Genomic DNA, 25,231 nt, shown 5'->3' with positions numbered 1-25,231 from the left:
ATGTTCTTCTATTATAAGAGAATTGTGCAATCTCTTACAAGAGGATATTCATTGCTTTCTAACCATCTGTCACTTCAGTTCTCCAAACACCACACCTCCCCAAAAAATCTAATTAGTTTTTATTCAGTCACACATTATAAATGATGCTAGTGTGGATACTGAAAATGTAGTTTAATGAAGTTAATATCAAGGCATAATGGAAGGCGGTTTGCTGAACAAAATGGACCAGAAGGCAAAGAAAGGAAAAGTCACAATCTGCTAATTCTACTATACATTTTTCATTTCCCATTGACTAGGAAATTATTGGCTAATAAGAAGGAAAAAGAGGGCAAATTCCATGTCAGAGATAAACTTACAGGTAGTAGAGTTTTCCAGCAGCCGGAAGCACTCGTTTCCTGTAGTCTATTCCAGAATCAAGCTGGACTGTGCTGCAATATTTCTACAGAGACAAAAAAAAAAAAGAATAGCTTTCCTCAAGCCAAAGCTATACTTATTATTGTCTGCATTAGAGAGAAGACACGCTGCTGTGATAAACCATCAGTATGAACATCATCTGCAAAACTGAAATCAAGATCATAAAATTGAAGTCTCCTTTACAATTATCGAAGCAAAGAAATAAGCTGGAAATCATTCACATATTCAAAACAAAAAGGTAACCATTTTCAAAAGTCCATCAACTAGAAAATTAATATAGATTGGAAGCACAGGGAATGAAACAAGGGTGGGTATTACTCGTTCTCTCTGGGTAGTGCTTTGGGGGGGTGGTGTGAAAATAATTATTTTCACATTAAAGAATATACATGTAAAAATAGAAAATTAGGAGCAATAAAAGTTTAAGAGACCACAATCAAATTCTAGCAACAGAGACAATTGAAACTACTTCTACTTTATAAGCTAAAAAGAATTTTTTCTCCTCCTTTAAGAGGATTAAAAATTTCATGAGTCAAACATCAAATATATGAACCACGCCAAGTCTTGCTGCAAAACGGACTGAAACATAAAGGGAATAAGTAAAGCTCTATATCAAAAAGATTTTGTTTCATTTTTGTAATGTCTGAATTGACTCAGAAAAGGATCTTCTTTTTTTTTTCCCCCCTTTAAACAACTTGTAAGATTCCAAGTGTGATATAGATGTCCCTGAGTAGTCACAATAATTGCTTCTGTTAGAAAACTCAAAACCAGCTGCACTAAAAGGTGCTTTTTTTGATTCAAGCAAAATTCTCACTAACCTCTGTGGGATCAAGATTTTACACTCTCTGGCAAAGGGAATAGCTCTGCTTATCTGTTACTACTACTGCCAACATACACAACTTCTGGGTGTTATATAGCTAGAAGCAAAAGAAGCTATAAAGGAAAGGGAAGAAAAGTTTTACTATTTTAGAAAATACACCTCTATCAACAATTTAATGAAAGCAATAAAACTTTTTTTTGTAGGTAATTCAACACTATTAAAATTCTTTGGATTGCTAGAATCCACTAAATTACTCTGCTTCTTCACTGCACTATGAACTATTAGTTTATCTTTAATACTCTCATTAAGCGTCTCATATTCTGTGTGTCAAATTTTTCAAAGCCTCCTTGAGGCCATTCAAATATCAAAATTGGAAATGTCAAATCTCATTTGCAACTACATTGCAGGAAAAAAAACCCTTAAGTTTTAGAAGAACTATCATCAGTGATTTAAGGAACAATGGCCCTTTTGAACAAATGCATTGCATAGGACATATAGACTACAAATATCTGCAGGAGTGACTGTGATGATTCATTGCATTAATTTTTTGCCCTTGGCTATTACTGAAGGCTCTATATCTATTTTAAACCTCCAATTCCTCTGCAAAGATATACAGCTGAAGAAAGAAGGTGAAAAAAATCATCCTGAAAGCACAGAACCCCAGGAAAATCCATGTATCTTTAATTCCGGTAAGTGAAAAAGCCATGCTAATCAAATCATTATCTTGGGCTAAGGCTACTGCAAACACAATAGCATTGGTGCTACAATATTATTATAATCTATTCCCTTTCTTTTCGTGAAAGCTTACAAAGAAAGAGAATAACAGAGCAGAAGAAAAAAGTTCCACAGGCATGTAATAATATGCACAAGGGAGGGAGGATGTTTAAGCTTTTTTTCAGCATCAGTCTGGCAGTCAAGGCTAGAAGGAAGATTCCTGAAATTTCACAGCAAAGCTGGTGTACTTAGCTTTTCTTTGCCAGGCACTGATGTTCAGAATCTTTCCACCTAATGTTTTATTTTTTCAAAGTAGTAGATTAGCTCAAGTATTATTTTCTTCATGTTAGTAGGGAAAAAAAACCCAAACACATTACTACAGCTATGCGGACTATGAAATTATTTAGATTAACTTTAGATACTCGGACATTTAGTAACGCTGTTTATCATTTTGGTTTTTTTCCTGGAAACGACAGGAAATTTTGCATGAATTCATCCTCATCTCTTTGGCCTTCAAGATGGGTTTACAAACTCTACCGCTCTCTCAGGGTGTTGCGTTGCATATAGAGTGAAGAGTGAACACAGAACTACATATACTTAAATGTGGCATGGTTATGGTATGGCTGAAAATGAAAATGTGCGCCTGAACACTGTTGCTGGTGTAAATTTATTGGGCTGATACTTACAGCGGTGCGTGTGGCTCAACTGTAGGGCAGACATTCTGCGCACTCAAATACAGACTGATACTGGCCTACATTATACAGGTTGCTGCGGCTTGCTGAAATATATTCAGCAGTTGGTGCTACAGTATTTTAGTCCACTTGTGTTCTGCTTACAAACTTATCATTCCTTAAATGCACTGACAGTCTTCTATGACTGCATGATTTAACATTACAGTGAATGAATTCTGGAGGTAAGACCTGTACATGTAAATACTACCGACAGAGCTATGAAGTAGATGCATTTCTTCTGCCTTCCCTTTTCTCTTTCTTCAAAATAATTAGTGTTATCCCTATTCAGGAAAAATCGCTATCATTAGTGACACTAGTTAAGAAGAGCTTGTGTGCTCAAAAGCTTATTTATGTTTTCGGGCCCTTTTTAAGCTACAAACAGTTGCCTAAATGAAAGATATTTCTTTTCCCTATGAACCTTGTCTTGCATGTCTACAATAATGTACTACTATTGATTCTAACGGGATGTAACATTACATAGTTTATTTAAAAAATATCTGTTGGATATTCTGGGCTGTAGGACCTTTCAGCCAGAAAGGCAAGAGCAGCATCCCATTCAGAGATATATAAAATACAGATATTATAATCCTCCTGATTTTTTGCTTCCTTAGGAGGCGAAAGTCTACTGAACCAAACATCAACAAAACAGAAAAACAGAATTGATATACAACAGTTTTCTGTAATACACGATATAAGCACAGAAGTAGGGGCCAGTTAACATGAACAGAGAGATACTTAGTCCTTTGGAAAACATTTGGCATTTTACTATCCTACTCCTTGGATGTTGCTAATTAATTTCCAGTTTTGGTTTGGCGTTTTTTTTTTTTGCTTAATTCTGTCCTATCTTTCAAATACAGTTCTGTCTCCTATTTTTCAAACCAGCATTCTCTGTCAAATTCCGGTTTATATTTTACTTTGAATCTCTAGCATATTTTTCATCCATTACCGTCTCAAGAACCACTGACTTGGACCTCAAAGCCAGTTTCTTCCCGTTTTTTTGGGGTTTTTTTTTTGTCCTCTCCAAACTGATGCTGTGTTCAGGAAGGTACTCCAGCCATTTAGAGCCCATGTTCTAAACAAAATTAAAACAGCAAAAGAATTTCCTAACCCTTCTATAGGTTCACATGAGTAAGTATCCCTCACTGTTCATCATTAATTATTTTTACTGAGACACTTCAAAGCTCACTCACACCTATTCTGTTAGGCACTGTATAAATATACATAAAATAGATGGCCGCTGCAATTAAAACAAAACATTACAGTCTGTGTAGCAACATGCTCCGAGAAAACATTCCTTTAAAACATGATTGCCGTTGTTAGATTATAAGCTTTGTAGGGTAGGAACAACCTCCTCTTTACATGAATTTATGACAGTAGAGTACAGTTCTATAGGTGCTATTGGTAACAAAAAAATCAAATGGAAGTGTGAATACAGAAACCAATCATTAAATGACAATGTGGAAGAAATTAATGCCAACAAAACAGCATACAAACATGCACTGGTGCAGGCAATACTGAGCTTTACGCAGTAATGAAGAGAAAGGGTGTGATGGCAGTACCAGTGAACTGAAGCGGGGTAATGGGATGATTGCTTGCACCGCCAGGCAGTAACAACAAGCATTTCTCCTCCAAGTTAAGAATGTACCAGTGGAGACGGTTGTAAAGGGGAAGTCAGTGCATGGTCACCTTTAGTCAAAGCCAGAGTCAGAAAGGTCACAGAGAAGCTATGTGCTGAGCAGAGATCCGAAAGTTTTTCCTTTTGGGGTTTCCTTTGTAAACAAGGGTACCCACTGCGTTTCTTTGTTTCTACACACAAACATTCATTTATCTGCTTCACAGGAGTGCAGAGGACAAAATGTTCATATTTGTAAATAATTTTTTCAAGAGAAATGCTTTAAATATTAAAAAGACAGCATATAATCAGAAAGCATTATAGAAGAAAATAAAGCACTCGAAATATTGTATATGTCCAAGCTAAACACTTAAAATACTAGATTAACAAAACTGAAAACCAGATACATAGTCGCACAGTATGGAAAAACAGATACTGCTCACGACTGTAAGAATGAAATACTGAACCTCAGAGAGGGTGCATATGTAGCACCACCATGCATCTTCTCTCCCCTTCACAGGTGTCGACGACATTATACTCCTGCATCATGGAGCTAGAAAATCAATACTATCATTTACCCTGCAAACTCCAGGGGGAAAAAAAATGGTAGGCTTCTCCACTTTTTACCCTTAATCTTTTTGCAGCATGGGGAAAAACCCTACCAGGATTATATACAGAAGTTCTAGTTTCTCTCTCCATCTTTGGACTAACTTCTCCAGCACTGGACTGATTACACCCTACAGATGTGATTGCATCCTCACACTCGCTAATCACCACCACGGAATCCTAATCAACAGCCAAAGAACTAACCGGAGTGCTCAGATCGTTAATACTTAATTGTCAAAGCCACGACTGTAACTATTGGTTTCCATTTTTTAAGATGGAGATTTAAACTTTCAAATTTCATTTCCTTGGGCTAAACTTTTAGTTTTCTTCTGAAATAAATACTTAAAATTGAAGCTACAGTTAGTCTAGTCTGTTCTTGTGGAACCATCTACAGTTTCCAACAGATTTTCTATTCTATTGAGATATTTCAAGTCTAACTTACCCTATTCAATTCAAATGCATAAAATTAATTAGTCATACAATTTATTTTGAAGTCATTTATGTATTTATGTATACAAAGAACAAATACAATTACAGAATTGAAAACGCAATTAGTAAGTTAAAAATACAGCATGATCATGCACTCATTTCCACTAAAGTGGCAGAAAAACTTTTTATTCCAAAAGGAAAAAAGACAAAGCCTCAAGGTTTAACTTGAGACAGAACACCTGAAATGACAATCTTCAGATAGAATAGATAAAATTAGACTTTCAGGATACCTACTGTAGAAAGTTATTAAATATAGACTAATATAAATACATTTTTCTTCCTGTAAGCACCTCTAATATTCTTTTGTTGCTGCAATCAAGAATGGTAGATGTTAAAATGTATAACTGCTCAAGAAATTAAAGTACATGACATGATAGATCGTTAAGTAGAGGAACAAAGGTTTCAGAAAATTTCAAAAGGCAGTCAAAGTTAACTGGATAACCTGCAAGTTCTCAAGACGTGTGTTTCCCATGTGTCACAAAAAACCCTGAAATGCTAGTGGATGGCCTTATGGTCCACTGTACTAAACACAAAGTGTCCCTGTGAGCTCAAATATTGTGATCAGCTCATGACCCTTGATAATGCAGGTGAGTAGGTATCTCTTAACCTTATTGAAGACCACCAAAAGCCAACCCAATTGTCATTCTCTGCTCTGAATTTTAATGGCATTAAAAAAGAAAAGAACCAATGTACAAAATCATAAAATCATCCTGTCAGCCCACAGGATCAGACAAACCCTATCTGAGAACTTCCAGAGAAGGTGTAGGGGGACAGAGATGTAAGAGTGCTTCACCTTGGGATGATTATTACCTTAATTCCCACACCTCCTGAGTTTCCTCATCCTTTCACACTCGGGTCAAACCAGACACCTGCAAATGCAGTGGTAGGACTGCATCTGCAGTATCAAATACACTTTGCATATGAACAAAGAAGAGTATAGTCCTATCCCCCAGGCATACAAAGCTGCACAATTAATACTCTTGGCCTCTGGTGTAGTTCTTACCAAGCACATTAGAACACCTACTATTAATAACCAAGCCATGCCTATGTGAAAAGTGCAACTTCTAACCATTCTTTCTGAGAAAAAGTTATCATAATCTCCATGTAGGTATCATCTTCCCTTTTCAAATGCATCCTCAGCATCTAACTCTCTGTATTAGCTTATATAAAAAAACAAACAAACAAACAAAAACCCCACAAACAACTCATCCCACTAAAAAACACCCCAGATCTGTCCTGCTGATTTGGTCTCTGTTAACAATACACAGGATCACCAATATTCCTTCCCTCCAGTAAATCAGAAAATAATGAGATTGTTCATTGGCAATAATTCTTCTCACACATTTACATCCAGCCTAAGAGACAAAATTCTCTCGCATCACACAACGTGTAGACACGTGATGAGAACCCTCAGCCAGCAACAGAGGAAGAGTTCCTCAGGTAAACAGAGCTCACTAGACTAACCATTTTTATTTTTCATTATTTGACTCCATGTAGTGTTAGATTATCAACTAGAATACTATTTCTTCTTTCTTAAAAATTCTTTCTTAAGGAATTTCAAGAAAAGGTTTCTTCACCCAAAGGATACCATTACAATTGGCATTTTCCCAAATGATTCATAACTGTGGTAAAACAAGAATCCCCTCAAGCAAATATGCAGTGTGTCACGAAAAAATTATTTCTGACCTACAAAGCATACCCACAGGTTTTAACTTTGGCATACTCTCAAAAACCTCTGCAAGTGACAATCACCAGCACGTTTCAGAACGTGAAACTGGTCCAACTGGGACTCACGAGCTGGGCAGGTCTCTCAACAGCCTGCTGAGAGAAGTGTACGAAGTTAAGTGCAGTGTTTCCTCCCTGGTGCACCTCTAAAAGGAGATCAACCAGACTATTAGTCATGAGCAAGCATGGAACAGGTGCAGGACCTTCAAAGGGCTGCTCCTTTTATCCACGCTTAAAATTGACGCCGATCCATGGGAATGAGATGTACTCAGGGGAGGGAGAAAGAGAACGGGAATCATCACCTATTTGGTGGTGGATGAAAGCTTGGTCCAAGCATTGTCGGGTGTGCATACAGTTTTTGTCTCCCTGTTCAGATGTTGTTGAAACAGTAGACTTTAAAGAAAATGTCAATGAATCGTTATAAGCACTATACATGACCTCTGGGGTAATTAGCAATCATTCAAAAGCAACAAGACTAAAATGTTCTATTCTTTATTACTGTCAGCTCTTGTCTTGATCAGCATTTTAATAAAGATGGTTTATTGCTAAGACAGTTTCATGAATCAGTCATAATTACATTCTGACACGCAGTGAATAGTAAAGCAAAACTAAATATCACTTCATCAACCTTTCTAACCTTTATGCAAGTATTAACTGTAAATAATTTTTACACAATCTTACAACAGAAAATCTGCATATTTCTTAGCTTTGTACATACTCTACCCTAACTGAATTTCCTGTGACCTATACCTGAAAAAAACCCTTACAATCAGGCATAATTACTTAGTTTTGCATGATATTCAGGTGTTGCCTTTCACAGATCAAATCAACTTCAAGTACAAAAGGCTATTTGTTCTACAAAATAGTGCAATGCTTTAAGGGGTTAACTAAATTTTTTTACAGTCTTTCCCCCCATATTCTTCATTATCTGCAATAATGAAATATGGGAAATTGCTACAATAGCCTTAGACACTTCATGCTTGTTCCAATTTTAAACACTGTAACAAAAAAAAATTCTAACCCAAAAAAACCACACAAACAAATTTTGAGGAAACTTTCAAAATGTCATCCAAGTATACCGTACAATAGCAATGAAACTATCATGCTCAGGTTAATTTTGGACGACAAGCATTTTATTTCTGACTTATATTTAAATGGACCTAGAGCACAAAGATCTCGGCAGTAAAATACTGACACATATAATTTTTTTAATTAATGTGTTTCTTACACTTGTGACAAGAACATTTAAACTTTAAACTGAAGAGTTTAGCAGAGATAAATTTAGAGGTAAAATTATTTCAATGGAAGTTGCACAAGTTTACATTACAGCCTTCAAAACTTTAACAACTAAGAAACCCCACTATTCTTGCTACCACAAGGAACATACGATCTATTGTACAACTTTTCAATAACTTATTTTAATGTCTAGCTACAAATCAGCTACCCCCTAAGAAGAGGAAAAATAGACAATTAACTTGTAAAATAATGGTGCATGAATAAAGACAGAGACTCTAATGTACTGTTCTGCAAATAGTATTTCAGATATTCAGACAAAAGTGAAAGAATTCAGGAGGTACAGATGTGGCTGTGCTGGGTAGGAGGCAAGTAGCCTCTCCTTTTTCCAGTCAGGGAGCAGAAGAATGGCAGAGTAAACTTCCATGCAGTAAGAATTACACTGAACAGCTCTCCCCATTTCACATCACTTCAGAAAAAATCTTCCTTGCAGAATAAGTATAAATACAAAAAAACCCACCAACTCAAAACCAACCTACAAACCACTGTATAACATTCATTTTTGCTAAAGAACCAATAATAACTGTAACTTTCAAACTCCTAATAAACAAGCTGTGGTGTTCTGTGAAAAACAAATGCCAAGAGTTCACTCCGAATTTATAACGTAATGTTCCGTAAGCTAAGGGTCAAATTCACCCCTAATACATGTTCTTCGTTGGAATTATATCCTGGACGAAGTTATTTGTCTAGATTTCTTTTTTGCTGTTGTTTCTTTTTAACATTTGATTTGTATTTCTTTTCCCAGTATTAGCCTTTGCTCCTGCCAGAACTGTTGGCAGGCAGGGAAAAAAAAAACGAAAAAAAAAAGAAGTAGTATTGATTTACAAAACTGGATTTCCCAGAATAAAAAAAAAATGCGATTAAGATCTAAACAAAGGCTAAAGATGGCTTACGCTTAGCTCTGATGAGGTCCACTACCTCATTACCAACAACTGAAAACTTCTGATGCATTTTGTTTCAAGAGAATCCAAAAGTCCTTGCTGTAAAGCAGGCTGGGGGGTGCAGGGTCCATTCACTCTTTCTGTATCACAACCATTATGTAAGAAGTATAAAACACTGCCTTTATGCTGCCAAACCACAATGACTCTTCTTACATCAAAGCGTTTTCACCACTAGGGTTTTTTTTCTCTGAAATTTATTCAAGCCAAGGGCAGGGAGACAACAATTCATACACACTAATTACACCTAATTATCTATTCCTTTTTTTTTTTTTCTTTCTACCAGCTTCGGTCAGTGTTATTTGCTATCTGGGTTTCTCACAACCTCCCCTTGCCCTGTCCATCCAACTCAACAGTAAAGTCTTTGAAGAAAACAGTTGTGGCTTCTTAGAATTTTAACAATATAAGGTTCAACTCAAATTAAATTATTCTATTATTAGTTTTGACACATTTATGTGTTAAATATGAAGGCCTCCTGGTTAATTTGGCAAATTCCTCACATCTCTTCATGGCTAGAATTGCTGGTAACACCCTCTCTTGTAGGAGCTTCTCCTCATGCTTTCTTTTCATGATCTAAATGAAATGTTTATTGGATTAAAGTTCTTCTCTGCAGACCTCCACGGTGGCCTGTGACAAAGAGCTTAAAAGCTTTATTAATTGGCTTGGGCTTTTTGGGGGGAGGCAGGACCTCATTTCACATTACATCACAAGCAAATAAAACTGCCACGTGTAATTAGACTAATTTACCCTGATACAGCAGAAATCAGCTATTCCATATCTATGATATGCTTTGATTTACTCATTTTAATCAAGGAGTAAACAAACCAAGCAAGAACTCAGGAAATCCTAACAATTAAAGAAAGTGAGAAGGCAGGGAGCCGGACACTGAGCTACAGTAGCAACTATTTTAACCTTAATAAAGTTTTGATCTGCATCTAAATAAACTGTCTAGGAGCAAGCGTGTGTGTGTAAGACAGATGTAGAAGGTAAACAAACCGAACAGCTTAATATCTAGACAACACATTAAAGCAACAGGTATATTATGAAATATTGTAACAGTTAGTGCTCTGAACTACAGAATTCAAATAATCCTTGTGTTTAAACTTCACACACACAGGCTTAGAAGGCTGAATGCAGAAAGGCCTGGTAACTTCTAAACTGACATCTTGCTTTCTATATACGTTTTGTTAGTTGACAGTCTTACAAATCTGTCATACTAATATTACCCAGAAACTATACTGATGTTCAGCAAAAAATACTTGCAATCATGCTATATTTTCTATTTTTAATTTTTTCTATGTTTAATTAGGTACACTTCACAAAAGATGAGTACTTCTATTACTCGCAGAGAGAGAGAACAAGAACAAATGCTCCTTCTACTTAGGAGTTTGCTTGGTTACATACTAAGAAGGGAAACAAAAGGCCCAACATCTTCAGTAATGAAAAAGTCAATTGATAGGCGAAGCCATCACAATATCAAAGGCCTAATCCCTGCAATTCTGACTCAGGTGACAGTTCACAGGGGTCAGAGTGGCTGACACTGACCTCAAAAGCAGGTTTTAACTATTCAACATACTGAAAGCTGCTGGGCTATCACACCATTAGACTGGAACAAACTGACAAATCAATTTCATCATTGACTTTTTTTTGGGTGTAGGGGGGAAGAGGCAGATCCGTCAGTCAACAAATCCCTGCATTTCTCACACAGGTGGTTGGACAAAAGCTGAGTGCACCATCAAAGACATTTTATATCTACCAAATGCCTTTGTACAAAACGAACTCCCACAATTTCCTTAGGGACAGCTCCAAATATTTTCAACAAGTATTTTTCGCATATTCTGCATATATAAGTTATTGAAAAGTGAAAATACTTTTAAATTCCTCCATTTCTTGCTTTGAAAGAAAGGCAATAAATAATCATTAACCAATTTCGAGAAAGACCGTGAACAATACAGCGTATAAAAATATATTGCCTTCTATTTGAGAGGACTGTACAATGCTTACTGTTAAAAGTCATTTTAACAAAATAGTTTTAAAATAAATAATTATTTGGTCCCTAATAGCAAAAGAAAAAAAAAGTTCACTATAGGAAGCTTACAGTAATTTCATGTCCTACTGACAACAGCTGATTCTTTCTCTTTAGTTAAAGCAAAGTGCAGATAGCCAAAGCCAAATATTGTATTTTAAACCTGTACCTTTTAAAGGTATATTCAGGCTATGAAAGGCCCTAAACCTCCTGACTTTCAGTTAGAATTTAGTGCAGTGCAGGTCTTCTGCATGAAGAAAACCTGACAAGATGCGGAAGTTACATATTTGGTGTTTTGACTTGTCTTGACTTTTTAAAACTTCATGCTACGCTTCAGGAAACATTTGGAAACTCAAGAACTGCTCGTTTAAGTTATACATTATACACAACAAACTATTTGAGGAGCTTTCCTTCCTGTTTGTCTGAAGAACTAAGCATTGAACTAGTCACTGAATTAGAATTAGGATTCCAGACAGTTAAGGGTTGATGTAAATGTCTTCATTAAATGTCTGCAAAAATTAAAATGTTGCTAAAATTACTGCCAAACCAGTAAAATAAAGTGTGCTTACTCTCTCTCTTTTTTTTTTTAAGAGCCTCGCTTCAGATCTTACATCAAGTTGTTAAAGATACACAGCTTTATTTGTAAACCAGTTTTAAAATGTTTAGAAAAAAATGTATACTTATTATTGGTTTAGATTAACAATTTTTGGAGTATTTCTGCTCAAAGCATTTGAACAAAGTAACTGTGAACAATAAATGTTTTTCTTTTCAAGAACTGCCTTTGTAAAAAAAGAAAGAAAAAAAAAATCAGTTAGAGTCGTTCCATGCACTTTAAAATGCCCAGTAAGAGATGCTGCAAGATTAAAAGCTCAATCAGAAGGGACTGAATCTAATTGCAATTATAGAATTCAAAGATTTTCCTTCCTAATACTTCTTATCTCTGTAAAGCTCTGTCTTTATAAAATTTCATGGGCTGAAGAAGCACTCTTATCTGTTGCAGAAACTAAGCCCTCCTATAAAGAATATTGTGTCCCAAAGAATTTTAGCCACAACAACGAACCGATCAATTGAGAGTTTTTCCCTGTTTATGAAAATTACCACTTTAAGTTACAGGATTAAAGAATCGCTGAAAAATTAGATCTCAAACTATTTAAGGTTTCAAAAGATCAGAATACTGGGATAGATTCAGCATTGGGCAGGGGACACACGCAGGGCAGGAAGAGCTGCCAATAGTCTTACTGACCTGCCCAACTACACAGACCTGGAGCTTTTATGTGGCCATGGGCTGTAGGACCTGGAGCTTTTATGTGGCCCTAAAAAGTGAAACTTAGCAATTGCACCTCCCACTGCAGGCATTCAGCAATGAGTTGTCTCCAGTAATCTACCACCTAGAAAGGCAATACAGACAAACTTTGCAAGAGAACTGTATCTTCCCTAGAACGCTGTTTCACCTTTTTGCTTATTCCACAGAAATTGGTTTGTAGTTATCTTCGTAACAAGTATGAACCCAAATACAGATACTGGAATTATACAGTCTGAAAAAAATAAAAACAACAACAAAATCAATGATGAACATGGGTAATTCTAGATCCAGGAAAGAAACCTTTTTTTTTGATCATTTGAAGACAGGGAAGGATTTTTGTATCACAGTTCCCAGGGTATCTAGGAACTATGCATTCCATTTATGAGGAATGGAAACAGCCTGAAATCTATTTCAAGTGAAGCATCTCTTCACAGAAATGTACTGTCAGTATTTTCCATTCATCCCATATATCTTCCCATGAATATTTAAAGGAATTCAAAGCTCCTGTGTTGAACTTGAACTACTTTTCGTGCTAAAGCCTTACTGTAAGATTTATGATCATAAAAGTTAATTTCTGAAACAAACAAACAAAACCAACCCACCCATTCACCCCCACTAAACCCCAAACAAAAGCCTTGCAGGAGGCTCTGAGCCCAGAGAAAACTAAGACAGGAGTTAGGAGTTGTCAAGGCCACCGCCAGGGAACAGGTTAGATGAGACTGACACTACCACAGACACACATGGCTTGGAGTGAGGTAAAGGTAAAGAAGACAGTAAATCAAACATTTGCAAGCATTCAGTATAATATTTTTCCTTTATATTTCCACGCAAAACCCTGGAAGAGATCATCTTTACATTTCCTGAAGTCACACATAGAATTATAAACAGCTGAGGCAGAAGCTACTCCATCCATTAACGCCAATGCCATGACACAGATTATACACATACTGGGGAGGCCTAAGCCTGCATTTCTCAAACAACCTCAGCCAAAGCATTAATTTAGTTCTATCCACGCCTTTGTAATGTAAAAGTCACTTGTTAAAATCTTACTTTAAAATACATTCCAGTGTGGTTTTTTTAATGCCTACTTCTGATGTGTTGAATTCAAAATGTAGATTTGGAAATTTTTTAATTATTATTTTTAATACCTTGCCATTACCCTTCCATTTTCCAACTAAGGTCAGAGAAGCATTTGTTGATAAGCTTTCTCTGATCCACCTTTCAGGCATTATGTTTTTGGGAAAGAATCATGTTATATTGGTAACATTTATTAAAGTGACGTTAAAGGCATAGTTAGAGCAGTGTTAAAACACAAAGATGTAGGGGAGAAAATGACGACAAGTAATTTTAGAAAGGCCCTTGTGAAGAGTGTTGAGTGAAACCTTTTTTCTCCTTTCATTCATTATTATGGTAATGTTCGTCTACCTCTAGTCTGGGTTGTGCTACTTGCTTCTTTTCGCACTACTCCATCTTCTGTCGCAGCTCTAAAACAACGCACCTTTAGGGCTTCTCTCGGCATTCTATCCGAGAGATTCTAAAATTCATATTATTTTCCCAGTCCTGATGAGGTGTTCTGTATGCATAAACTACATTTCACTTTTTTTCTTCAGCTAGCCAAAAAGAGAAAAAAGGAAACCACAAATAAGCATACATGATAGATATTCTTTAAGTCTGATCATCAGCGAAATGAAAGAGCCTTACATTTATCAAGGAAGAAAACTAAGAGTCAACAAGGAAGGATATATATAAAAGAAAGCTTTGCCACGGATGCTGCATTTCAAAAAGCAAATGCATATGAAACTACTACTATTCTTGAAAATGTTCTATGATCAGGACCTCTCCTGCATCCAATGCAGTCAGCTACAGAATAAACCCTTTTCAAGAATCTGAAGTGGAAGTGGTTGTTCATTTATTTTTATGGTTCTTACTTTTCTAAAGCCATCCAGGTAAGAACCACTTTCACTGGTTTTATACGCAGCCATTCTGAGATACACAGGAGTGCCACATTCATGTCAATGGCAAATTAATTTTGAAACCTAGTAATTGCTCAAATGTCAACATTATATGAGATTTTCAAAGATGCTTAGGCAATTAAGCAATCTTATGATTCCAAAATGCCCCACTGAAAATCCAAGGCACTGTCAACTGCTTTACTGCTGACCACCTTAACAGAAACATCCAAGCAATCTATTCAGCAATTCCAAATTTCTTCTCACTAAGCAAAACCTACTCTAAACTCTACCTTATGTTTCTTTTACCTTAGATATTGATATAGTTAACATTATTTATGTATTTATGCTGGCAATACTTTTGTGAGGTAGGGAAGTGCTGTTATTTCCATTTTTCATGTCATGTCAATCCAGCCGGAGCAGGACACAGGAGCTGTATGCTAGCCCTCAATAACGTAACAACATAACCATAGCTTGTGAATTAAAAATATCTGCGACTTGCCCAGAACTTAAAAGTGTAAGTTCAGCATACGTTCTTTTTAATAGCAAAATAAGCACTGATTGTATTATTCACATAGAGAAAGGATGCTCCATTTTTTAATCTAAATGAAGCAATTATAGTTTGCGGCCTGCCACACCACAACATGCAGACTGCAGGCAGCTTGCTTCAGAACTGCTGCTTGTTGAACATTACGTGAAGCCTCACAAATACCCATTGAGAAAACCACTTACACACGAGAAAGACCCCCCAGAAACAAGGTATTTGAGGGGCACATACCGAACACTACTTTCCTTACACCAAAGGAACACCAAGTTTTTGTAGCATAATAAATGTAAGATGTCCACAACTACAACACAGTGTACCTCTTAGAGGAATACTATGTTACACAGCATATACACACCAGTAATAAAGGTCCTATCCAAACAAACGAATTCTGCTACCTTAGTCAAACAGGTAACTTTTTGTCATACTAAAAATCTCCAGCTTTCAAGACATGTTAATTCTAGAGACGAAGAGTTCCTTCTTGCCTTACCTTCAATTTTTTTTGCCCCAAACAGTTAAAGCATATACATCTTATCTGGAAACTAATATAAAAGCAATCCTGTACAGATCTCTAATTTATTAATATAGCAGGCAAAACTGAAAAGCATTTAACAAGTGACTCTCCTTACCTTCAGCACAGCAATGAATGGTACAAAATTAGCTCTCTGAAGACCATTTTTATAGAGATCTGAAAGAAAGGAAATCAGTACCATTTTGCTACTTAGTCTTAATAACAATGTCAGCTTGTCTTTCAGTCTGGCAAATAAAACTTGGTGTTGCTAGAGAGAGGAGGAACAAAAGGCGGAAAAGGAGAGCTGAAATCGATTTCTCCTCTTCTGCTGTATGAAAATTCAATACATTCTTAAGGAAGAAAGGAACATCCCGAGAAAGTCTGAAAAAGGCAGGGAGTGAAAGACGACTTAAATCTCTAACAACATATAATTGATTTTAGCAGAAGAAATAAGACCACCATCTGTTTTGAAGTAAGGATATAAAAAAGGATTTGTAATGCTGAGTATACATTGGTATGATTATAAGGCCAAAACCATGCAACTGCTAAGTCCCAAGTACTTGGCAGAGGGGAAAAACCAAACGTAAACTGAAAATAGGCTATTTGAGTTTACAAAGTTAGTATCATTCTCATTCAGTGTATTGTGGTACACTTTATATTCTAGCAATTCTACCGGGTACACTCCCTTTTCCAAAGCCAAAAAAAAAAAAAAAAAAAAGAAAATTAAATGAATATGTAAACTTATGCAAAGTTGCTAAAAATATGACTGAATTAAAAAAAGAATTAAATGTTATGTTACAAAATGCAAATATGCACTCAAAGAAAAGACAAATTATAAAAACAAACTGCAAAGCAGCATTTTATATCTTATTAAGCTCTGTATTTTATACAGCATAAAGTTCTCTTCTCTGGAAACTATCTGACTGCCCAACATGTTAATTGAAAATGTTATGACTTAAACTGTACGATGGGCTGCTCTTTTTCATTAATATTAGGAAGCCTTAATAAAAGGGAGTACAGCACCTATGACCGACAGGAGGAATAAATAAGAGAATTACAGACACCTGGTGAAGACGTCACCAAAATTCCCTGCGAAGACCATGCCAGGTTACTAATACCACCTATATTTCCCATAATGCCTGAAGGCTACAACTAGGCTAAAGCTTTTATACTCTACCAACACCTCATGATGGACAGAAGATACAGTATGCATGAGGAACCAACAGGACACTTACAAAATGGTTTTCACAAAATTGGATACGTACACAGAAACATTTAAGAAAATTATCACTGCAGATGATTCCTCACCCTAATTACTACAAAGTTGTATGAAGCCATGTATCATTCTTATTTGTAACTCTGCAAATCACGATAGCTATACATTTATTAAAACAGTAACCAATTGCATATTTACTTGCAAAAATTAATGAACATGTAACAGTACTGTAAGACAGCTACTTCTGTTAGTTCTTCTAGTTAATAAGACTGTGAGTTTTGTATTATGTCTCTGTTTTGTGAGAATGAAAAAAATAAACAGTAATTTTGATGGAGAAATGAAGCCAGGATTCCACAAACACTGCACCTCAGTATTTCCTCTCATATTCCCCTGGGACAGAAGCTTGATGTGGTTAAGCGTACCACTAATGGTCAGCAGCTGAGTACATCTGCTCTCTAATGAAAAAGCCGCTTTTCCCCTTTGTATCCGCAAGAAACAAATCTCTCAATTCAGTCTTAAATCTTGACGCAGCATACTACACTAACCCAACTCTCCCGCAGGAGGATTTCAGACATACACTGTGACCATGCAGGAGTAGTGAGAAGGGAAGAAGAGACAGGCATTGACCAACATCGGGACTGCAACACAGCTCAGTTCTGGGGATGCTGTTCTTGACATTCTCTGTTGGGCAGGTAGTACAAGTGGATGTCTTTCAGGTTGACACAGTGACTTAATACGTATTAAAAAATCCCATACGACGATAATGGTCACAAATTGACATCTCAATTTAAGATGTGGGATACAATCCCCAAGTTATGACGAAAGTCTCTCCTGAACTTTAAAGAGTAGTGCTTCAAAAAACACAAGGATGGTTCCCAACTGAGTAAGCGTCCAGTTTATCTGTAGTTAACCCAACTACAGTAGTGATTATTTCATCTTGTCTGCTCAAACAAGGAAAATAAACCAATGGGAAATTATTTCCCCCTCTAGTAAAAACATTTGAATGTTCTCTTCTCTCTCTTCTTTTTTTTCTTTGTGTTTTTTTTTTTTTTTAAAGATAAAGTGCATTGTAAATCTTTGGTGATTCTCTTTTACTCAATTAATTTGGATAGAAAAATTAACTGGTAGTTACAGTTAATACTCTAACTCTTCAGTATTTTTGCAAACATTTGAAATTAATCAAAGTTGCACAGAAATTATGCATTATGCTAACTGCTAATGCCACACTATAACAAACATTTTTCTCCTGTACAAAAAATTACAATTACTGCTTCGTTAAAACCCATACAGATTTGGGGACTTTGTAGAAGGATCTACCTAGCTAGTCACTCTCTACCTAAAAATATTGTTAGAAATGGAAACAACTCTCCACCTAAGTAATTCCCAATGAGTGACTTCAAACCAGGCTGTGAGAATGGCATCTTGATGAGGGGTTCTCCTTTGAGTTGGTGGATCAAGTCTGCAAACTTCCGAGTTAGAAACCGGGAAGGAATATACTCTCATTTCCCCTCTCTTCTGCAGAATATGATCTTTTCCTACCCTGGAATACATCCAAAACAGAGGCAATGTTTCACCCCTCCTCATCTCTCCTGTACCCAAATACCCTCCCACTGGTTTGAATAGTATAGAGAAGATCAGAAAACACAGAAGGATTTGGGGGGGTGGAGGGAGGAACACCTTGAGTTTGAGAGAAGAGAGGAGTAAGACTTAATGAAAAACCTTTCTTCCTTAAGAACACAAAAACCAGGGGACAAATCGGAATATCTCAGATTCTTGAAGACTAGAGAGTTTATTAGTATTAAACACTACATGATTTTAATACGATTGTTTTGTAAGATACTGAGATTCATTGTATTTGGATAATACTAGTAGCATGTTTGCTTTTACCTTCTGGTGGCCTGTTAGATGTTGCCACAACGACAACCCCATTTTGGAACAGATTTTCAAAAAGCTGCTTCAGAATCATGGCATCAGCAATGTCAGTGACCTGTAGAAGACAACACATTTGTTTTATCTTGCTTTCAGCTTCTGCTGCAATAGATCTGCAAGTGGCTTTGTAGCTAGGAAAAATGCTTGTTAGTGAAAGCCATGGAGAAAGATTCTAATTATTGCCTGGTGAGAAAAAAATAAAAGGGATAATTAATAAGCAGTGAATGTACCACAGTCTTTCAAAACTTGCCCACTCTTTATTGCGGAACTCCACCATTTCTTTACCAATTGCTAAATGATTCCGTGTTAACTTCTATTATAAAACTACAGGTGGGAGACACAGAAAACAGACCTAAACATTTGAGAGGCCTAATTAGTTAGAAACAACATGAAAAAAACAGAAGACAGAAAGAAAATACACACCGGCTGTTTTACATTTCTATCACCTTTGAAGCAAAGGTTTGCAGAGGTGAATTTAAATGGTCATGGGACTTCAGAAATAAAGACAAGTAGCCAACTATACATAATCAGCTGCTGTTGAAAATAGAATGATATGACATAGATACTATTGTGTGATTGTTGCAAAAAACAATTCAACAGATGGCCCATCACAAAAATAAGCAATTTCATTGTTCTTTTTAAGTGCCTTCTATTACTGTCCATGAATAATCAAAAGGCACGGCAGTCACTTCCAGCACAGTCAGCCTCTTCTAACCTTCAGGCACAAAACACGAATAAAAAATAAAAATGGGTGGGACAAGTGATACTGGGAGGGGGGAGGGGGGAAAAGACTAAAAAATAAGCCATAAAGTAAAATTTCTTTAAATATCTAAGTTCAGCTTAATGGACTTGCTTTACAGTACCAAGAAATAAAAGGAAACAGAAACCACTCTGTACAAATGAAAAAATGTAATAAATTTCTCTGAAAAAAGCCCATTGTTACAACAGCAATTTATATTTTACAATTGTTCACCAGCTGAGATCACCAATCCTAATAAGTAAACCATCTTTACTATCGTCACACTTGTTTCTCCTGCATTCCCTTTGATTATTATATAGACACTTGTTGCATTTTGACTTACCAAAACAGACCCAATTCTGAGAAAATAAAAAAGTGGTGGCGTGCTTAGAGTTATACGTACTCATTACACAACAGATTGACAGATTGCTATGCTTTCACCACTTTAGATGTGTATGTTGTGATAGTAATACATCTACAGAAAGACTTTAACCAGTATAATTTTTTTCCCCACTCCACCACCATCCCACCCTTATCATTCCTGCATTTCTAAATAACCTTTCTGGGCAGCAAAAAAATTTAATTCTACACTCGAGACAGTAAAAGACCTAGGTTACACTTCTGACAGCTAGTTTGGAAGCAATAATGTTCATAAGGAACCATATGTAAACACCAGTTTCCTTCTTCCAAAGATTTCATCTTCGTTCTATGGAATGCATTAATACGGAAATTTGTTTCCTTTTTCAAAAACAAACTTCTACACAATCAGTAACACATCCCTCAGATTTGCACATCCCTGATCACTAAGATCCGATATTGCACAAAGCATGTAGTAATTCACTATTGTACTATACATCTACTATATCTGCTTATGCACCCACCTATCGATAATTTATTTCTTCTGAATACTAAAATTTAGGAACTTTCCCTGTTCCTAAAAAACAAGACACACAAGGAATCAGTATATATGTGCATTTTAGGGGTAACTGAATTTCTTGTATTGCAAAGCAAACCTAATAGCCAAGTTTTTAAAATGTATTATATAAATCACGTTGTTACAAACTTTTTTGTTTAAAAATACTATAAGGCATGCTACCTTTAGAAAACAGGGAGGGAAAGAATATTAATGCTCTCATAAAAGAAAACGATTAATAACATTCTCTTATTAATAAGAACTGATATTTGATGCAGAATTCTGATGTTTTCAACTCCATTACAAAAAAAAACCTCTCGAAAGTTCTGTCAAAAAGCAAGAGCTGTTTCGAGAACTGGGACGCAAATATGAGCTCTTTTTATCTAATACAGCTTGTGAAAGACAGAAGACTTCTACAAGGTAAAGCAGGTAGAAGACAGTAACTATAGCACTGTCATTTCTCATGTTTTTTACTGTATCCAGCATTCATTGCCACAGGAACAAAAGCAAAGGCCACAAATTACAAATAAGGAGAGCCTGCTAATGGAGAGAATGGAGAAATTTCATTAGCATTTAAGAGAAAAGATTTTTATGACCTAGTGCTGCTTTCCATTATGACTCACAATAAAAAAAAAAAAGAAAAAAGAAAAAAAAAGAAAAAACACTAGACTAATAGTTAATTTACATGTGTAAGTGCCTGAGACTCAGTCATCCACTGATTGGTACAGTTCCACATAATGAATGACAAACATAAGCATGTATTATCAGTAATTAGTATTAGCACAAAAATAAGAGCCTAATTTTTATTAAAGGCTTTTAATAGCATTCAGGTTAGTAAAAACTCCTTAAATTGTAGTTTGCTTTAAGTCCAAGTGGTACCAATGGTATATATAAAGACTAACACTGTATGATCATCGAGCTTACCAAGAAGCAGGGATTCTGTTTTCATTATCAATACTAACTAACATAGGTTACAGTCACATGCCAAAATTAGAGCTTCTAATTACCTGTGTGTAGTTATTTGATCACTAAACACTAACTAGTCTCTTTTTATTGGCCAACCTCTGAGTTCTGAAACATCAAAATTATAATTACAAATGGCTTAATTCTAGTTTTTTTTTCCTTCAAAATAAGGACACATTTTTAGAATGGCTTAAGACTTCCGTGATTAAAAAAAAAAAAAAGACTTTAATATTTACAGTAAACTCTATGATAAAGATCAGTAAGAAGTAGCAATGCTTTAATAACCTGAGAGTCTGTGGCTCAGGCAAATGCTGATGAAAAACCTGCTTCGGAATGGACAAACTCCATGATGGCTTAGTGCCATCACTAAGGTCCTGGCTATCACACAGTATTGTGTGATAGTAACATAGTAATTATTTTGTTTAATATGACAGTATTTTGGAACACACAAAACTACTTTTAAAAGTACTGAAATATTTTTCTACATCAATTAGTCAACTCTCCACTTATTCTACAGTTCTCCAGGCTTTGCAAGAAGATTCTGTTCAGAGTACTTGAGAGTTTTGCTTTAGCCCACTCTCAGAGGAATGTGCAACCTCAGCAATGCTTTTGTCTTTTGAAGTTCTGCATTTGGTTTCCTCTGAAATATGAGTGTTAACAATACCTTTTGCTGTTCCTGTTACAATATCACTTATCCGTGTGTCTGATCTTAAGATAAATAAATAATTTCAGCTTATTGTCCTTTTTTCCCCAACAGGTATTTGAAGCAACCTGAAGTGTTTCAAGCAAATCTCAATAGTTTTCCGATGTTTCCTCCACACACAAGTATTTTGCCAAAGCAGTATAGACCCAACTTGACCTTCCACCTGTCAAAACAGACAGTAGCTTTGTCTGGAAGTCAGAGCAGTATATGTTCTGAGTCTCCAGCTCTTTCCAGTTTTATTTTAATCTAGCAATTCTTTAAATATGAGTGAATCAGACTGCAGTGAAATCTAGCCATTATCTCCACTGGGGAAATGAGCTGCAAACATCCTGAATTAGATATGGCTCCTTATTATTAATGTTAATCGTGTCACCATGTAAGCTGCTCTTCAGTCACTGCACTACTTTATGACTATTTAAGCAAGAAGTTTCTTATCCCAAATTCAGTGCCTCCGGCAAAATTTCAGAAAGCTGGGACTTCAGAAAGTTTCAGTAGGCAAAGGCTGCGTAGCTTCCCATGCTACAGAAAATCAGTCAAGAAATCCGCCTGTTCAGAAATCTGTGAATTTAGAACATTAGTACACCCAGAACAAGTAGATTTTTAAAATTCACATTAAAATGCAAAGTCTTAGATACACATTTTAAAGTATAGTTCTTGTATTACTTTCCCAACTGTGACTCATGGACAAAAACAGGTGATTTTTACAAATGAAGTGATTGATGTACCTCAAGCAAGTCAGCAGGGGGAGCAGGTAATCAATTTGGAAACAAAAAATACCAGAGTCTCCCCTTAAAATGTGGAAACATGACAGACAGTCTGGAAACACAGCAACACCATGAAAGCAGTGGGCATTTATACAGAAAAGCAGGTATTTACACTAATACATGGTACAACAAAGATGCCTCTTTCTACCATTTGAGCGTTTGATGTTATGACAGTTAACACTCCTCCCTGCCCTCTCCAAACCTTTCCATTTCTTCATAGTGTAAATACAACTGTCTCTGTATTTAGATTTTATACTGCAAGTTTTGGAAGCCCAGCATTCATATTCACTAGAAAAAGCACAATTTAAATGATCAAACAGCAGCAATTGCAATGACCCCACACATTCTGAAACCATAGATCAAAGGACTACCCCTTGTCAAAAAAATGCAAGAGTAACTTAAAACAAGAACACCTACTACTTTACAGCTACAAAAATCCCCTTCAGGGGAACTGATCATACACCGGTTATTTTCTCGGGCGCGCAGGCTTGTAAAATAATAGCTAGGACATATAAATTGCTCTATCCATTTCAGTAATGTATTAATTTAAGAGCGTAACACAATCTGCAATTAATAAATGATTCTTTCACTATTGGTGATTTGAGAACTAACACAGATCTGTTCTTACCTTGCTCTGCATTTGCTCTCTGAATTAGAAAAATCTCAGTTGATTAGAGCTGCCAAATACCTCTAACCTCTCTCCTAAAAATTTTTATAAAGCAATTCTACACTTAAATTTGTGACATGTCCTTAAAGCAAAATTCACAAGCTGTGTGAAACAAGTGAAACCAAGTTACCTTGGGCAAAGATCATTTTACAAGTTTATTTTTAATTTTCATATTTAATTCAATAAAAGTTTCTTAAAATGTGAGTTACGTTGATATAATCTGGCACTGCCATGCCAAAGGCTCCAGTAACTCTAGGAAAGAATTTAGGTTGAATTTGACATGTTATTTCCATGTCCGTAATCACACTGAGATGATTTTATTGCATTATATGAACTACAGCAAGGACCAGGCACGCCAAGCAAGTATCAGGTGACTACTCTCCTGGGCACTGTACAGACTCAGTACAGGACGATGGTCCCTGCTCTGAAGTACTCATGAGCCTCTCACCAAACTCTAATATCCCCTTGTATGACCAGTAACTAGACTGGTAAATGAAAGCACTATACGGGGACTTAAACCGCCAACTTGCATCTTATCTCCTGGGAAAACAAAAACAAAAACATCTTCAAAACTGTGAAATGACTTCTACTCTTCAACTTCTACAGTTCACTACTGGCCAGTGATTCAAATACCATATTAGCAATAACAAGTGTCATATTCAAGTTTCCCTTGAAGCGAAGGAGTAATCTCTGACTTCTTACCTGGAATTCATCAAAACATAAGAGAGCAGCCTCTTCACTTATTTCCTCTGCTACTGGTGCAATTGGGTCATATGATTTGGCCATAAATCCTGCCTTTCTTTTTGGCAAGCTCTGCTTAAGGCGATGTATTCCTGAGTTGATAAAACAGAAAAGAGCAAATATTTTTTATTCCTTTTTCTAAGATAGGGAGAACAAAATTATTTAGCTACCAAATAAAAAGTAACCCAGTCCAGTAAAAATAAGAAAGCTTCAAATTTAATCCAATTTCAAGAGGGCAAAACAGTTTTCAACCACATCCAGGCAACTATTAAAAGCTCACAGATTCTGCAATTCGTATTTTCTTGTTTAGAAATATGTAAAACAAAAATCAAAGAATCCTTGAATGCTATGCACCTATACTTTATCTTTCAAAAACTTACATAAATTACAGTTTTATCTTGCTGTAATCCATGACCTTAGTTTCAGTTTCACTTTATAATTTGGCATTTTCTATCTTAATCTTCTCTCCAAGTATGAAAAACCCTTACGGTGTTTACCAATCAATGGCACAGCTCTGTGCATTGCATGCTCTGATGGTATATTTAGAATGCATTTAGTTAAAAGAACTCAGACATAGCAACACAGTTATATTTTAAAATGTAAAGATGATGATACTGGCACAAAGTAAGATTATTACATCCATACTTCACTTTCTTATGGATTGTATTCCATCTGACTATAAAGAAACATTCGGAAAACAAAGATCCTGCAGTAAGACGCTACCTTTGTTAAGATAAGCACAAATGATAAGAAATGGAAACAGGAAATCTCAACAGTGACCCAACCATGATAGAAAAGAGGGCACTAAAAGTGGCAGAAGTTTACACCGATGAAAGTTTCCCAAGAAAAATGCAGCTGTCACAATACTTGTAAATTTCAGCATTATTTAACAATTTCACAGTAATTTAAGGTCACAGAATTTAG

At 35.9% G+C, this 25,231-nt stretch overlaps 1 protein-coding gene across 1 annotated transcript in view; it reads right to left on the bottom strand.

The window, feature by feature from the left end:
- Positions 1-25,231, bottom strand: part of AFG1L (AFG1 like ATPase) — a 78,035-nt gene that overhangs the window by 25,160 nt on the left and 27,644 nt on the right. Inside the window, exons 5-8 of the mRNA XM_075145625.1 lie at positions 24,269-24,399; positions 18,776-18,875; positions 15,791-15,849; positions 357-439 (exon numbers count right to left, since the gene is read on the bottom strand). Of these exons, the coding sequence (XP_075001726.1) occupies positions 357-439; positions 15,791-15,849; positions 18,776-18,875; positions 24,269-24,399 (373 nt within the window). The remainder of the gene's footprint in view (positions 1-356; positions 440-15,790; positions 15,850-18,775; positions 18,876-24,268; positions 24,400-25,231) is intronic.

The sequence above is a fragment of the Calonectris borealis genome, chromosome 3 (genome assembly GCF_964195595.1).
Source record: "Calonectris borealis chromosome 3, bCalBor7.hap1.2, whole genome shotgun sequence".
Taxonomy (NCBI): domain Eukaryota; kingdom Metazoa; phylum Chordata; class Aves; order Procellariiformes; family Procellariidae; genus Calonectris; species Calonectris borealis.
The sequence above is the reverse complement of the archived record's forward strand: the minus strand, read 5'-3'. Positions and strand labels throughout refer to the sequence as shown.